We start from the raw sequence: 18,268 nt of genomic DNA, 5'->3' as shown, positions 1-18,268 counted from the left end.
AAAGTCTTCATTAACACCAGCTCAACTTAAAGTACAATAATGAATATTTTCCTTCCTATGCATCTGTTGAATCTGAGGGCTGGGTCTGCTCAGCGCCGGGGGCTCTGACAGTGATACTGTTCAGGTCAGAGAGAAGCCATGAAAGAGAGAAACGTGTAGAACCAGAAAGAGTGCGAGAAGGCAAGATGTGAAAAAAAAAAAAAAATTGAGATGCTTGACGGGGAGACAAATGTCAGAGAGGAGCTGTTGTGACACTGGAGCGCGGAGGCCCTGAATGCAGGGTGTGGCCCGCTCTCTGCCCAGGGTGAGGGGGTAATCGTAGTTGCGTGTTTTTACTGTGCTCGTTGAACCTTCGCCCAATTCCTCCTATTTATCATTGACGAGCAGCAGGGGAGGATTTCCTGGCTGCAATGGACCATCAAGGTTTTCGTTCTTTTCGTCACCGCGTGAATTTCATTGGACTGTGGACGGTCTGATTAGCGAAAGAAGGAACATTATCTACAACATCAGCGGTTATGAAATGGTGGACCAATGATGATGTTGATGGCAAAGGCACGTTGCACCACGCAGACCACACACAAGCTCCTCTGCCTATTTATTGATATCACTCAGGTGTGGAAGAACAATGACAATCTTGGGAAGCCTTTTTTCCTGCACAGGAGGAACCCAGACGTTGGCCGTCTGGTGACGTCAAGTCTCAAATGGAAAGCGCTGTGGTTGCATCATCCCCCAAGTGAAAGTGTATTTCTACCAAATTACGCAAAAGATAGAGGACGAATAACAGCAACTGGTTGCAAATTATGAGCAGCTGTAGGCCTACACTTTTTTTCTTTCTTTGTGGGAGCCCGGGTAAGAGATAGGCACTAGGACCTGTAGTGAGCCACGCCGGAGGGAGGGAGCAGCTTCGGGACTCCTCTAACTAAATTTTTAGAGCAATCCATTTCCCAAAGAGTGTGGGAGGGAGACCGACAGAAGTGAATGGCCCAAGTCCTGGATTCACAGCTTTAAAAACAGGAGCGCCGTTTGAAGATTGGGATAATTCTGCACCTGGCCTGGAGAGAGTGAGGTGGAATATAGCAGAGTTCATCTGGAGGTTTTCACTCACTGTGAGCGCAGAGAGTCATTAACAGGGTGGTGAGTCCCATCTTATTCTTTTAATACTCTAATTAAACACGGTGTTAATGTGTTGGGTGCGTTTGTGTGCAGACAGGACAGAGAAACAGAAGAGAGAGCAGAGGAGAAGTTCCCCCCCCCATACCTGTGCCCTTGAGTGAAAATGGAGCCACTGAATTGAGATTGAGCTCAGTGGCAACCAGAAAAGTTCTCTGTTGGGGGGAGAAAACTCCAGCTGACTGACACACACACACACACACACACACACACACACAGAGACGGGAGGTACTAAGAAAAGTTTATATGCCTTATAAAAGTTGAATTTGTGTTGGCTCAGTTCTCTCAAAAGGTCCGTCAGCACAGTAGTTTTCCAGGCACAAACAGATGGAGAGAGATAATGGAAGAGGAGAGGATGCCGAGTGAGAGACCCTCGCACTCAGAATAGAGGCGAAGATTAGAAAAGAGGTTCTCCAAACTTCAATGGGAACCAGTTCACTGTTCAGAAAACTCATGGGACATCAGGTTACCTCCATTCTTCCCCCCCCTCCCGCCCCCCTCTTTTTCTATCTGTCTCTCTCCTCTCATGTTACACAACCGTTAAAGGACTTGTAGTTTCTGATGTCCTACACCAAGTATGTATTGCTGAGGATATCTGTGTGTCTGGGTGGGGCCTGGTGCCTACATGGGTGTGCAGATGATCAATGTGTTTTACACTCTGATATGTAATTGTGTGTGTGTGTGTGTGTGTGTGTGTGCAAGCGTGGGCTAAACACGAGGCTCGTGCCCGCCACTCCTACCAGGGAATTCCTGTCGGGCTTTGACAGGGGAGGAATGTCCCCGTGGACTAACGTTTACGCAAACAAACAAACAAACATCTCACACACTGAACGCTCCAACAGTGTGCCACACAACGTTTTGGCGAAGCTGAGTTAAAACTTGGTCTTTAGATTTAATTTGAATATGTAGAAAGTGTAAAAATGTAAATGTTGGATTGTGGTTTAAAAAAGATCTTTATATATATATATCTTCATATTCATATTCAACAGCATTATGGTGTCTGTACGTTTGTATATCGCCGTTAGATCAGAAAACTCATCAAAACGTTCAGTTTAGGCAAAAGGAGTAAAGCCCTGTATTAAGGGAACGGTGCTGAACAAAGTCAAATGTTACGAGCTTCAGTGATGCTGCCTGTGTGTTTGACTGGTTTCATCACCTCTCTGTCTGCTCACAGAGGAAGTGGAAAGCGTGATCTTCAGCAGTCTGGCCATATATTGTACGTGACATCCAAGAGGTGGTGTCCATGAGGTTAAGCGGCATCATTCAGAGCGTATTGACTTGAAACTCCACTAAAAAGTAAATGTATCTTTTTGGCCTTTAAGTTACAACTCATGTCCCATATTTTGAAGAAAATTTCTATCCAGAAGGAAGGAAACTACATTTTATATTTAATTGTCTCAGGAAGGCATCTGCTGGTTCTGCACATAAAATGAAGCCATACATAAAAGGAGAACAGTCTATAAAGCCAATAAAATGTTTAATTGTCATGGTACTGTCTTAGTCGTTACAGTGATATAGACAGTTTTTGGCCTTGTTTCAGGTTACTATCAGTGGTATGAATGGTAAATCACACCAAATATAACAACAATTAATGAACTGCCTGGGCCCGGGGATCTAAAGTGGAGCTGTTTGCAATGTCGCCTCCACTGCTGACTTACGTCAATCATGCAGAATGATGCAGAAGCTTGCAAACTAAAAAAGGCACTGAACTTTATTCCAAATGAATCTCAGTAACTTTGGCTGGAGTTTAAGATAAAAATTGTTGTTTTCTATATATTCCATGAGAACTCCCAATGGCAAAAACAGCTTACATCCTGCAAAGTAGTGTGTGTATGTGTAGTGAGGGCAGATGGACGCTGCTGTTTTCCCGTGCTTACAAAGATACCTGATTATTCATGACCATCTCAGGTTTCCCTTTGATGCCAAATTACCGCTTTCCCCATGTTTGCACCTGTGTGTGCATACACGCATGTATATGTGAATGAGCAAGAGATAAAAAGTGATACTTTACATTAGTTCAATACCTGATCAAAGCCATTAACCAGTAAATAACCTAGCATGAAAAATGTCACCAACACTGGGTCCAAATAACTCTTTAGAATTGGATAAAAGTTAATGCTGTTTTGTCTCAATTGACTCTATCATTTTGAGTCAGTAAATTATCAACATCATCAATTTATCATTCAACTAAAGAGAAATGTAGCTACCGGGGTTTGTGTCCCAGTTATTCTGTTGTGTATGTTTTACCTGGTTTACGTACTAATTTGAGCCCAACCCTGAGGATATTCTGAAATCAAAGAAGTTTAGTCACCTAAACCTAACTGCAGCCCTTTCAGAGTATCAACAACAACATGCCTAAAGAGGGTTATGACAGAAGAAGGATGTCCTTGAAACTGTAGAGCTATTTATACGCCTTCCGGTGAGCTCGGGTCAGGTGACCCGGCTGTGGCCATTAGGCTTGTTCTATGTGTCGTGATTTTGTGTACTTCATTCTAGTTGTCTTTCAAGAGACAGACTTCATGACAAAAAAATGCCTCAATGCATTAGTTAGTCACATGGATACATAAATCCCCCTTCGTCTCAAATTGAACTGTGGCTTTGTTCACTGCTCTCTAGTGTGGGGATGCAATACAATGCCAGCAGCTCAACAGACGTGCAAATTACATTCAGTTTATGACAGAAAGAAGAAGCTCGACCACTTGAACACATAAAGGATGGAATAATGTGAGCTGTTTAACTGCACAGGGTTGTATAGGACACCTGGGCAGGGGAGAGGCTGCGACAGAACACCTGGATTGTCGCTTTAATTGCGTCTATTTAACCTGAGGGGCTGAAACTAACCAACGCAGTCTATAAAGTAAAACTACAAACTGTTCCTTTCACCTAAAAACAAGCCATTAGCACAATTCTTGTTCTCGTAACTACTGTTAAGTCTTAATGCACTGTGCACGATTACTAAAATATCGTTACAAAAAGAGGACTTGCATTGTAGCATCTTAATGCAGCTTTATTGTTTCCTATATTTAATCCAATGCTACATTCCATTTTGTCCATTTTTACTCAAATGTATCTTTAAGGAGTGTAAAGCATCGGTATTGTTCTTTTTATCACAGCTTAACACAGTGAGGTATAATATGGATCAATGATATAGACCAGTGAAGATTGGAATCGTGTACCACACACCGATATATCACCAGAATTGTTTGACTCAATTATTGTGTGTAAAAGACATCTGCTACAGTGCTCGCTGGAAAAAAAAACAAACTTGAGGTTTGTTCACTTCAAACAGAAACATATTAAGGACGATTATTGCTTACACTTGTTCTCACTTCAAATTCACAACAATTTAAAGTTCCTTTCTACAAAGTTAGTAAGTTTACATGCACCTCTCCTACCTCCCTGATATTTAAATAATATCCAATTTCTTTTGAGTTCAAGGAAATTGATGTAACAAACACATTTGTGTGTAATTTTGCGCCAATGCCTTGTAAGGCTTTCTGTGCCACTGTATGGAAGGGGCTTTCTTTACACAATATCTTTTTTAAAATTAACATCCGATTTGTGCTTTCCATCACCTTTTTATAAACGCATTTATGCATTCAAATAGAGTCAATACCCGAGGATGAAAGGGGGAAGAAGGCGATATTAGGACAACACTTTCAGGGAAAAATGAGATGATGATCCGTGGTTTGAATTGTAAACCCGTATCCTCACTAGAGCTGTGGTGTGGCACAGGTCAGTGCACGGCCTCTGCTGAGAACATCTGGTGTTAAAGGAACCAGCTCAAGTGTTGCGTCTGAAACCAGTGGGAGAGCCAAGAGGTCAGAGTTTGGACCAGGGGGTTTACGTCTGTGTTTGTGGAGAAAAACGGGGATCCGCAGGTCACCGCAGGTCAGTATCCTGGACCGTGTGGCACTGGAGCAATGTGGAAAGCATAGAAGCCTGACGTCATGCACAGAGCCGCAGTAATTCTTGTTGACGTTTCCTTTGCAAACATCTTCTCACAATGTTTGGGAGAAAATGTATTCAACAGAAATCACGGCTAACGTTGTTTGACATTTGCAACTGACTGCGTTTGAACAGAATTGTTGTCAGACATGAGCAGATTCTTTTGTCCCAGCACCTTTTCCCCCCCATATGGACTTGGTTTTCAGCACTATACAAAATCAAGATAATACACTGGTGTGTTTGGACTTCTCTATACATTGACAACTGAATCCAAGGCTGCTAATGCAAGTCAGTCTTTGTGTTACATATCTCATTTCCACAGGTGCTGCATCAAAGGCTTATGTTCGCCTGTGTCTGCCTGCTTTTATGTCTCCACGTGTGTGCATGTGTGTGTACACTTTGTATAAATACAAAAAATGACTGACTAAATGTGCAGACATGCCTGCTCATTCCACGTGAAATGCCTCCATGACTTTTAGTTATTGCTCGCCCTCCTCTCATGCATGTTCACGCAGCCCGAACACACAGTAGTCAATAAATCACCAAATTACCACAGCAGTAAGAATAACAGCGTTGTGGTCTTAATCTGTTGACTTAGTGCACGTCTGGTGTTTTGAACTCTTTCACTGGAACCACTTGTGGGGATGTGTGTACGTTTGGATGATGACACCGTCTCACTCTCGCTTTCCTTCCTCTTTTATCCCCGTTGGTAGGTTTGTGCACGGCTTGTCCGAACACGAAGCTCCCGAGTTGGCATCAACAGAACAAAAATACTTTCAATTCACTCCAAAGTCTCACAATTAGCAGCTGCTACCAGATGACTTGTCATAAAAAATATATATTTTAGCCATATAATAATCTGTACATTCCCGGAGTGATCCAGTTTACTCCCAAAGAGATGTGACAAACAGACACATACACCTAACCACCATTTGAGAAAAGGCTTATACATGTGTGGATGTAAACATGTCTTTATGTTGGTTACTCAAACACACACCCGCCTTGGCCCCCAAAGGCACAAAATGAAAGAAAACACACTTTTTCTGCAGTCATTTGCTGATTTGGGAATGTACGGTGTGCAGGAGGAAGAGGCACTGGCTAGTCATAGCAGACTGGTCTCCTACACTATGAATGAGGAGTCATTCTTCTCATAGTTGCTTCAGCCAGACAGGATCCCCCCAAAAAACAAGAGGGCTGTTAAGGACTTCACAGGCAGTTTTCTCAACTTCTGCTTTCAAACAATCTGCTTCATCTGTCCTCGAAAAAAACCCTGAGGATTAATGTTATGTCATGAGGAGTTTTGGGGAGGATGACGCTGTAGGAAGCCATTTCTCTCTGCTGGATTAAGCCTGTGCATTCAACTGCATGGCAAATATGAATTTGTCTGAAGCCCCTCTGCAAGTCACATACACACAAACACGCATGCAGTGGTGCTGGAAAGTAGCCTCTCCGTCTCTTTCATCACATCTCCACTCACACGCTGGACATGGCATGCCGCTAACAGACAGAGGATGGGCCTGGGAGGTCCCAAGCGGACAGGTGGTTGACATCAGCTCGAGAGGGAAGAGAGGAAGGGAGGGGGGGGGGGGGGGGGGGGGGTATGGACGGAGAAAGATAGCGAGGCAGAGAGACCCAGAAGCAAAGCGGGAGAGAGAGAGAGAGAGACCACACAGAATACAAGACAGGCCAAGGGGTCAACTCCTCAGTGAGAGGGGTGAGACTGTAATCAAACAAATGCTAGAAGTGATGACATTCGCATTCCCCCTTTAGAGGATTCAGTACTGTCAGGACGGGGACTTAACAAAAGGTAAATTGCATTTTTGTCATTGAATGCAGAACAAAGCTTCAGACAGAAAGTCTTCTCGGTAATAGTACTGGCTGAAGTGGATATTTCCTTTATTACCATACCAAGATGTAAGGCTATTAAGAGACACTGATCAGCAGCAATATCAAAGGAAATGGCATTATTATTACTGGCATTTGGTTATAAACTGAAATTTCACTTAAGAGGTCATCCTTCCTGAAAGACTGTACAAAAAGTTATGGAAATCCAACAATCGATGGTGAAATATTGTAGTTTCAACCTACCAACATATTTACTGAGACACGGAGCTAGTATGGCTTAAATATAACGGGAAAAGCACAAATAGCATCAAGACGTAGTCATGCAAGAGCAGGTCTTTTCCTATTTTACTTCAGTATCCTGGATTGAGATACATGCGTCAGAGGTGCCGTACTCGTTAGTCAACTTTTTGCCCCAAACAACCGGCAAAAGTGAAGGAAAAGGCAAAGGTCAACATTGCTGCCGAGCACCGACACTTTTCCTCTCAAATACCGTCGAGACTTTCATGTTTAATTTTGCCCATTCTCATCAAATATCTTCTCTCGTTGATTTTCTCTCATTCCCGACAACCCTTCAAATGCTGAGATTATGTATATGCCTATTGTGTAGTTGTGCAAACCTTCATTGCGAGAGTAGCAAAACTGTGCATACATATCCTAATGTCTGACGTAGCATACGCAAATTTTACGTCTAAGGGCCAACACCCAGCAAGGGCATCCAGCTATTTACGCCCTCATTTTATAATATGTTCTGGGGCAATTGTACCTGGGTGACTCACTCACAAATGCTCCGTTTTGCTCTTGTGACATCATGCAGTCACGTGCAAATCTATATGATCCATTTTGTTGAGGTTTTATGTTGCTTCAGTGGATGCCTTGTCAGAAAATACAGCTGGAGCACCTCTAAGACAGATGTTTTTCTTCCTGCCGCAGCGGAAAGGGGAAAAATATAGTCTTCTGTTAAAGGTATTGGGAGTTAAGACAAAGCGACTTCATGTGTCTCTTACTCCCCAACTCTTTGCAACTCCCAATACCCTTCATCCCTCCCTCCTTCCCCGTCCTTGAACTCATGTGTCTCCGCTCCTGCTCCCCTACGACCTTGTACTTCCATTCCCTGCTTCTTTGTATCACATGCTCCTTTTATTTTCCAAAATTCCCAAGACATCTCATTACCCGTCTGTACCACGCCCTCCATTTTTTCCTGGCCTCTCCCCATCCCTGGGTGTCTTCGATTCCTTCCTCTTCATCCCCTCTTGTCCACCCCTCTGTCCACCCCTCTGCCAGACAGGCATTCCTGCCTCCGATCCTACTCGTCTCGGTGCTCCACTGTGGGATGATAGATTCTCACCAGGAAAGGGGAGTCATTACCACGGCCGCGCCAAAAGATGAACCACTTGTCATGAGGAGATTGTTGAAAGTCATGGTCATAAAAACTAGGGGTCTGGAAAACATGTTAATCATTGTGTCCGTGGTGCATTCAAGGCCTGGAGGACAGGCCTCCCACATCTGTTGGTCCAGCAGAGGGAGAGTGTGGGATGACCGGGAATGGGGCGGGAGGGGACTTTTTGGCTGAAGTTTCACCTTATTCCCAAAATAAGAACCTGATGCTCTGAAGTTCTGCTGGAGTCCAAGACAACAGCAGGGAGTTCATTATGAGGGTAGATTATACCCCCCTGAAATCCATCGTTAGTGAGGAAGTTTTAAAAGTACGATTTGAATTGACAGCAGTTGTGTTAGACGCACGGCTCTGTAATGAACCAAAAGTTGAAATAAGTCAGCCTTTTTTTGTCAAGAGCAGACTAAAGAATATTTGGGCTTCTCAAAATAAGTTATAAAAACAATGTTTGAGTCTCTAGAACGGACTGCTAGCCACATTAGCATTGTAGCACCAATTTTATACAGCTGGAAGTTGACAACTAACTTGGAACACGATGCAATCTTGATCTTGATCTTGAATCTTGATTTTCCACTGTAGTGTGAATTTGCCTTGTGATGTGAATATGCATTACTCCAGGCCTATTGCAGATACATTGCTAGAGGAAAGGGCTCATTCACAATGCCATAAAACCTTCCTACTAAAAACCCTTTAATTATTTTCCATGCAAGCCACAACGTATCCTCCACCTGTACAGAAACATCTGTATTAGCTTAACAGGCTGTTGTGTTTTTTAAGCTAGAAACCACAAACAACAGAAAAAAAAGAAAAAAAAACAATGTGTTACCTCTATTCAAATGTTCTATTTGCACTCATTCCTTTCTTCCAAATGCAATTATTGCTGAATTTTGCTTTCAGCTACAATGTGTATTTTTAATTCCCTTCAAAAACACCACAGGGATCCACTCTTTCTACAATGTTCCACTTTGTGTGACAAGCGGGAAAATGCCGCGGTTACTTTGTAGCAATGTCTCTGCTTTGTCTCAGAGTTGCCCTTGCAAATAAGAAAAGAACAAAGAAAGAAACACTGTGCCAAGAGCCGACTTGAGCGTTTTACCACATGTAGTATTAATCCATCTCAGAAGATCTTCAAAGTCTCGACTAAGAAAGCGAGATAAAACAGAGAGAGAGATACACTGTACACCAAACAAAGCCGGTGGTTACTGGAACTGTGTTTCAGGATGTTGGGGGGGAAAAGCAGCCATGTCACTGATCAAGTGCCTCTGAACATTCAGAGTAAGTTAGAATAGTAAGGCATAGTATGTTTAGCTGAACTGCAGTGGGATGCTCTTGACTTAATACACTGACTGTGTGTGCGTTTTTGAAAAAGAAAAAAATGGAGCCGTAGGCAGACATCCAAGTCCAACAGTTTGACTTGAGCCGTTTCCAAGACAAATTCCTTCTATGCTGATCGAAATCCCAATGTTTTCGTTTTCGGCATGACCTCATTTTACAGCTTCTGAAGCGGGTAGTTCGTACACCAGAAACCAAAACACAAACAGTCGCGGATCAATACGCCCAATATGCCCAGGTCAAATACCAGGGGATACCATCAGAAAACATGCACACATTTGCTTGCTAGACTGAGAAAAAGTCATAAAACAGCAGGATGAAGGAAAGTCTGTTAAGTTTCCACAACTTGGCTACCTGATATTGTCAAGATGCCCTGAACACAGATATACACACATATGTATAGGCACGCAAATATGAATGAACATATGTCTACATTTGTAAGGCTTTTTACTGGATTAATAGGGATTTTTTGTTATAGATCATTAGTTTCTGGTCTTAACAAAAATGATTTATTTAGCTGATAAATGAGTTAAGGTTGATTATCAGACAGTTGGCATACTATGCAAATGCTGTTGTCTTAGGTTCTGCAGACGCGGGACATTGTTCCAAAGTGGTGCTGTAAATGGAGGTGATTTAACATAAATAGTAAATATTAGATCAAAAATCATAACTTTAATACTAACGATTGTGATATTCAGGAGATTAGGGAAAATGGTTGCTATATATTGTGTGAACCATAAATCAATTGAGATGTATTGAAATTGCTAATGACACACATGTGTGCCAGTATCAGGTCAGTCTTTTGAAAGATACTTTTGAGAAAGTTTGAAACATATTTTACCCGTGTGTTGAGCACGCCAGGCATATTTCACTGCAGAATCCAGTAAAACAAGCTGAAACGAATACAAACTCATCTCAAAAACTGCACACACGTCCTTTTTCCCCCTCATGTTGTAGCAGTCTGTTGGTTCATGCTGTTAGGACAGTTTGTGCTTTTACAGTTCTTGTATTCTGTATATCTCACATCTTGCACCATTTGTCATCTCAAAGTAAAGTGCTTTAGCATTTGACTGCCTGTCAACATGCCCCCGTGTCCTGAGACCAGAGCAGACGAGTTTCACTGTTCAAAGTGGCGCTGATACGGGCTCTTATAAAGGTACCTGCTACATTTTGAAATGATCTGGAACCATAATCATTTAAAGCCACACTCATTGCACCATGCCTGGGAATACTCTGATGTGAGGAAAGTTAGACTTAAGATAATATAAGTATAAACCACAGACTGTGTAGAAAAAGTGGACTTAGTCATTGTGACAACAACTATCGGTTTCTGGATCAGCGTTTTGTCGCCTTGAGCTTGGTGATTTGTGCGTCTTGTGCGAACAGAACTGACTGTATTTGGACTGCAGAGGAGGGACTTATAGGAGCTGCGTACTTCTCTGATAGTGGCAGCGGGCATCATGTGAAATCTGCTGCTGCTGGTTGCACAAACAGACTTTTAGTTATTGTTATGTATTAGCTGCATAAGAAATTAAGCAGAATTATATTAACTTTAAATGTTGACAAAACGTTTTTCAGTAGATCACAAGCTTGAGTTACAACAGTGAAAGAAACCCTGGTTAGACAATCAATTGGGAAATTGCAATTATTACCATCGAATGTGATGCAGATGCAAATTCGGTTGCATCCCTCAATTTCAACTAATGAGTTTCAATTCAAGTGAAACGTAAATGTAAGAATGATTCGCTCCTCAAAGACCAACCCTTGTATATAGCTGCAAATATCAAGCAATGATTAACAGGTTTATAGATCATTTCTTTAGAGTAAATACATGTCTTCAAACATTATGTTACGTGTGAAAAATGCAAGCGAGCAAGTTGACCTGGCAGTGGTCCCTTTTTTGATAATTATTTCCCCTGGATGACAGCAGGAGGAACTGCAGCACACTGACTTGATGAGAGACACTGTTTACCTTGTTTGGTTTTCCTCCGCTTCACCTTCCTCTTCCTCTCAGCAACTGTCAGTCTCTTTTTGTCACCGCCTCATAATCTCGTGCAGTTGTCATCGCTGCGACAGAAAGACGCGTGTTTGTTGGAGGGAACTGTTGACGTGCCGCTCCTGCACATCTTTTAACGGCGACTTGTATACAACGACTCATCTACCACACAGATAGGAATAAAACCCCCCGCTTAATGTAAACTAATCTTGGATTGATGGCAGCCAACGCTCATGTTCTGGCCCACCTGCCTTGTTGTCATCGTATCATACTCAACACACTGTACTGTAACCACACGTTGTCATTTGGCAGCTTGTAGGTACACCACAGTCTGATCAATGGAGCACATTGCGGACTGGCACACTTAATAAAAATGTGTTACCGGCAACGGCTGCGGTGTCAGCACCAGTAAATTGGTGGCCGGGCTCCACCGCCTCGGGCAGACTAATTAGTCCTCCGTCTGAAGCGTTTTTCCTCTCCTGCTGTGCGACGATCGTTCATTCAGGTCACGACCTTAGCAGCTGCGTGACGCATCTTTTCACTCCGCGTTCTTTAAATCAACTTTGCCAATCTTGTTGAAGCAGGCAGTGCCGTGTGGTGCCCTGAGCGCTCATGCCATTGATTTACAGTCTGGCAGAGCTGGGGAAACAGCCTGTTGTGAGAGCATGGGGACGAAGCAGCGGGCCACATGAGGCCATTTAACAAAGTCTGTTCTCATAAACATCCCTGCTGGTTGAAGCAATGAATCATTTAAGGGTGTCCAGCAACTGCTTTGTTCATGTCAATGTGTATTAATACGGTATGTTCAGTGTCTGGAAATATGAACCATATTGTGTCTGTCGTTTCTGTGGTATTCGCTTCAATGGTTTGGAATACCTTTGTCATTACTCGGCTGGTAACATGTGAGCAGAACTGTCTCCGGCCTGTCAGGGTAATTCCCAGGGCTCTCAGGGGCATTTGTGAATTTCTTTTTTCTTTTTCCCCCTGGACACTAAAAACTAAAACAGCTTACTGTCCTGTGCCGGTCAAAGTGTGGGAAGAACTGTGAGACTTCCTGTTTTATCACTACCATATGGATTGTCTCCCCCACCACCCCACCCACGGTTTGATGTAGGATGTACGCTTGCATGTAAGATCCATTGCCCCGTTTCATCGAGCATTTCCTATTCTAGACTTGCCCCCCCCCAAAAAAAAGAAATGCATTTATGGAACAGAAACCACAAGCATGTCGTCGGTTCAACACGGCAGCATCTGAGCAGCTCCCATGGCCGTGCGCGTTTGTTATTTTGCATAGAGGATTTGTTGGAGAGGGTCAGAGGAACAGCCAGACGGTTTGTGATCCAGTGCTGAAGTAACCCCATAAGTCAAAAGGTGCTTTCTAAACCGCTCTGACCCCTGTGCTCCTATGCTGCAGTGTTTACGCTGGCTCCACTGGCATTAAACACAAGCCGCATATTTTTAACATTAGGATCCTCCCGGCTCACCCGAGGCCATGTAAATAGTGAGCCGCTCGTCAGCCGGGATCAATCAACTCACTGCCTGTTTGGACCAGCTCCATGTGTCTGCTGGTGTGTAGTCGTACGATTGTGTTTATTGAAGCCAACAGATAGCACGTCTCAAACAATCTTTCAAGCTTCCAAAACTATTTTTAAAGTAGCTTTGTACATATATCTCAAAAGGATGTATGTGAAAAGCAGAAGGCTAAAAGTAACTATAGTTGTATTGAGGTATGGTGGGGTAATAGTAAGATAGTGGAAGCAAATGCTAAAGTCTCTTGAGGTACAGGACATGTGTGTATATACTTTTATATAAATGGAGGCGTGAAATGCTACACATTCCAATGTTTGGCAAGTCCAAACTCTTGTACTTAAACATGGTGAGTGTGAGTGAGATAAGGTCAGGCAATGGTATATTAACATGGTGTATTCCTCTGATAGCACTGGTTGTACGGTGGAAGTCATGAATCAGTACTTTACCAACTGTTTTACCACTTGTTAGAACCAAACAGTGTTACGTGTGTAGTAGCGCAAAATTGAATTTACCGCTGCATGCGAAAATAATCATAAAGCACTGTTTCAGTTTAAGTATTTTATCTATATGTGTGTGTGTGTGTGTGTGTGTGTGTTACAGAGCTGTAGTTCAGGGGGTCCAGATGGCAGGCATGAGGGGCCCGGCCTGCACTGGAGTCTGGCTCTAGAGTCCACAGAGGCTCCCACTTCAACTGGACACATTCCAAAAGGTAGGCTACACATAAACACACAACACACAAAATAACTCACGCTCAACTGCAAGGACCAACAATGTCCCTGTAATAGTGAGGTTGGACTAAACTTTACAAGGAGTTAAGATTCTGTCGCTAATATAGTCGGTGACGTACGCTCCAGTGATGACCTGAGAAGCATGCTTGAAGTGATAGACAACAATATTATATTTCAATGAAAGAAAGACATACAGGAACAATATCTGAACTATTGTTTCCCTCTTTGTGCTCGGCTCAGGACGTGTGCCCATGAGGTCGTCACCACTGGTCCTGCTCCTCCTGATCGGCGTCCAGGCTGTACAGAACATGGGAGGTGGATTGGCCCGGCGCGCCGGAGCAGCCGACCACAACGTCGAACAGCAGGCGCCAGCCAATCACAGAGCAGGACGGCCGCAGACGGCAGTGAGGGACCACCTCTCTGAACGCCCTCCTACACAAGAGCACCAAAGGACCAGCCACCAAAGGACCAAGAGGCCCCATCGGGCAGCTTCATACACACAGGATAGAAGCCGCGTCGTCGGGCAATCTGCGTTGGACTCCCCCCCGGAACCTTTCAACCCAGTAGTGGACCCCAAGCTCTTCTCCAAGAGACGATACCGCTCCTCGCCCCGCGTTGTCTTCAGCGAGGTGGCCCCGTCACAAGACGCCCTGGAAGGCGAGGGCTATGACATTGGAGGGGTGAGGGGGTTGAGAGTAAGGCGCACGGCGGGCTCGCACACCATGCACCGAGGGGAGGTCTCGGTGTGTGACAGCATAAATACCTGGGTGGGTAACCTGACACGAGCCACGGACATGGCTGGGAATGAGGTGACGGTGCTGCCCTTCGTCACGATCAACAACGTGGTGAAGAAACAGTTCTTCTACGAGACCACCTGCCACTCGCCGACGCACGGAGGCTCCGGGGCCGCGAGCGCCGGAAGGCCGGGCGGGCGGGGCCGCAAACAGGGCACCAGATCGGGCTCATCGGGCTGCCGCGGCATCGACAGTGGCCACTGGAACTCCTACTGCACCAACACACACATATTCGTGAGGGCCATGACCACCTTCAAGGAAAGGATAGCCTGGCGTTTCATCCGCATCAACGCTGCGTGTGAGTGTGTTCTGAGCAGGAAGTCTTATAAAATAGCGCGCCAGCCGGGGGGCGGGGGGGCTATGAACTAAACACACACATTTCTACTAAACAGCCACTGCAGCTTTATTGCCAATACTGTAATCCTCTTCCCCACCTCAAAACACACACACACACACACACACACACACGTATTACACACATTTACACACATACAGAAACAGCTTTATCAATCCAACCCTTTGGCCCCTGACCCTACCTCAGCCTGAGAAGTCCTGGTTGTTTTAAGTTATGAGGACCGCATGTCATATTTATAGTTTATACAGTCAAATATGAAAGTATATACAGTATGTGTATATATATTAAATGAATTCAAGCTTTTAATGTTGTTGTTATTGTTGTGTTGTTCATGCTGTTATTTATTAAACACCTCAGTACTTGCCTGGTTTCTTGTGTCAGATCAATATGGTGTTTTTGGTAAGATTTTGGTCTTTTCACTATTTTTGCATTAAAAGACCATTTCAACTATGAAAGAGGCCGGAGTATTACTCCGATGGGGACTTCGGCTTAAACTATAGATGGATTACCTCCATATCAATGTATGCGATGATACTACTTGATTGTGCTTGACACCTAAATGAGCGCCATACTGTGTCTCGATGATCGGTTGTGACATGATCAGTGGGGCAGAAAAAATACTAATCTAAAATCTTAATTTTTTTCCAATCTCCAGCGTGTGATTAACATAATTTTCGGGCTAATCAAACCATTCTGTAATCCCTCTTTTCCTGTATGGAAGACTGGAACATGTATCCCCACTCACTCATTCAAGTAATGGTTCAAACTATAATGTTTTAGGTATGTAAATATTTGAAAATAAGGTCAGTGCGGGGTCAGATGAATGCCTACTGCTCTAATGTCCTCCAACACAATAAAAACAATATGAATGTTAGATTAGAGAAAAAGTGTTTTGTAGCACATGGTGATTGCACTATTTTGTTACATATACTGTATATTCTCCTCTAGAGCGCCCCATTGACAACAATTAGCTCTGCCTCTATTGACTCACTTGTGGGGGTAGTTTAAGGAACATGGACAAAACATGAACATTCCTAAGCTAAACAAATAATTGCTGCTCATCTTTCAAAAGCCAACTGACACAGGGAATATACAATGCCCTCAGGTCATCTCAGTCCTATTTTGGATGTCTGGGGCAGGTTTCAGAAGACCATGCTACCCTCTTGTGGTGATATGAAAAACGCTACCGAAGGTGAAAACAATGAGTGAGGCAAAGCTCTCTCTCCCTCTCTCTCTCTCTCTTTATCCAGCTTGCTCCATCTGTCTTTCTCTCTCCGTCTCTCTATCCCTCTATTTATTTCTCTCACTTTACTCTCCTCTCGCTGAAAGTCGGATTCTGCGCCTCTCCTCACATCGACACCCTCCCCGGCTTCCTGGCTGTGCACCCCCACCTTTGCTAAAAGCTGCAGCTACAACGATCATACCCAAGGCTATTCAGTTCTGGCTGCGTTGCCAGGAAACCTCACTGCAGCAAAGACAGCGTGATGAAAAAGATGTTTCTGAAGGTGAACCCTGCATGACCTCTCACGTTGGCAGGAGCTGCGGTGGGGTTTGTTAACAGTTCACCTTTTTTCTCTCAGGTTTGCTGCAGAAGCTGCAAAACAATAAAAGGCAGTAACATTAAGAGAGAAGGATTAAGCTGAATTCTGGCTGCCAAATCTGCATCTCTTAGATTTTCTAAATTGCTTCCAGGTCAAGTAGGCAAAAACAGATATGGATGAATAAACAGTGATTACATATATATGTATATGTATGTACGTACATAACCCTCACTTGTCAAAGAGCCTTTGAAACAGTGTCTCAAACCCTGTATTTGTCCCACTAATCTTATTTTTTAAACAAGAGCACAGCTGCTTAGGTGGCTTTCACTGAAAATAAAATGCGAGGCAGTCAGTGTCTGCAGTGTGACCAGTAGATGGCGATATGCTGCCACAGATGGAAATCTCTTCTGCTGCAAAAAAAAAAGGCTCCTTGGACACTTTTCTTGATGTATAAACTAAATCCACCTCCTCCTGACAGAGTGAGACCATCACAGAGCCTCAGAGCCAAAATACACGACGGTCGGTCATCAATAAAGATCACACCGCCAGAAAAAAGGTCCAGGCCCTTATCCAAACACGCGTGTAAGAGAGACAACACAACAAGAGCTGTTTTACCAATGCTACCCCTTCAACAGGGGAGTAAAACCAGGGCTGTGTTCAAATGCTTAACATTTGTACAGTAGTACATTTGTCAAAAGTATGTCGAAAAATGTTCAATGTAAATGAACACAACTACCGCACCAAACCCAAGAAGGACTTGTTTATGCACCACATTGAGCTGTTATTCAATCTACTCAGCCATTTGCTGTGTTTCTCCCTGAGGGTTTATGACCCGCACACATTTTTCTTGTTCACATGTTTGGAACCACATAGCAACTGAGCTACCAACGGCCAACAACAACCTCCAACAAGAGGGGACACTGTGCTCTTGTCTCAGTCTTATCTGCCTTTCCTTGTATGGCGCTCCTCTGTTTAGAGTCCTAAAATTAACCTCATCCGTCTTCTCTCCATCCTGCACAATTCCATCAATTAGGGTCAAAGCACAAACTTTGCAGCGCTGAGAGTCTTGGACGGCTCAGTTCATGTGTGTGAAAAGAGCCACATGTTGATGATTAAATTCATCACCTAAACATTTATACTTCTCTCCATTGTGTCATTCCTGTCCGACTCGTTCTTCCCTCCAGCATTAAGCTTGGCAGATCGTTTTTGTTCCTATAAGGACATTCCCTAACCAGTGCCTACTTACCCGCTGATAAAATGAACAAGTCTTTGGACGGGGCCCCTGTTCTCCATGGTTGTGGGGAAAATATTTATATTGAACGTGATGTTGCTGCTGAGTTTCATGCTCCCAGTCGCTGATGACACAGAGGGGAAGACATCAAGGGCTCCTCTTCTGGTTAGGCAAAGCCTTGTGCATTGGGATTTTTAGTGGGATGTCTCTTGTTCTGCTGTGTTCCAGACCACGCATTTCCTTTAGAGATTTAGTGGACGGCAATGAATGAAAACAAATATTCAACGGCCAATGGGAGACAAACAGAGAAAAGTGAAAAAAGGTTTGGCTGACAATATCCATCCGTTGAGATCTTCTTGATGAATAATTGAGCAGCTTCCTTTTTAAAAATCTTCTAACTTTTAT

General features: G+C 43.7%; 1 protein-coding gene across 1 annotated transcript; it reads left to right on the top strand.

Annotated features, from left to right (window-relative positions):
* The first annotated feature begins 860 nt into the window (after positions 1-860).
* Positions 861-15,453, top strand: ngfa (nerve growth factor a (beta polypeptide)). The gene is made up of 3 exons (XM_040194381.2): positions 861-1,134; positions 13,815-13,923; positions 14,183-15,453. Exon 3 carries the CDS (start codon positions 14,194-14,196, stop codon positions 15,103-15,105), a length of 912 nt encoding a protein of 303 aa, XP_040050315.2. The 5' UTR covers positions 861-1,134; positions 13,815-13,923; positions 14,183-14,193; the 3' UTR covers positions 15,106-15,453.
* Positions 15,454-18,268: the final 2,815 nt, after the last annotated feature.

This window comes from Gasterosteus aculeatus, chromosome 2 (genome assembly GCF_964276395.1).
Source record: "Gasterosteus aculeatus chromosome 2, fGasAcu3.hap1.1, whole genome shotgun sequence".
Classification (NCBI taxonomy): domain Eukaryota; kingdom Metazoa; phylum Chordata; class Actinopteri; order Perciformes; family Gasterosteidae; genus Gasterosteus; species Gasterosteus aculeatus.
Note: the sequence above shows the minus strand (reverse complement) of the source record. Positions and strands in the feature narration are given on the sequence as shown.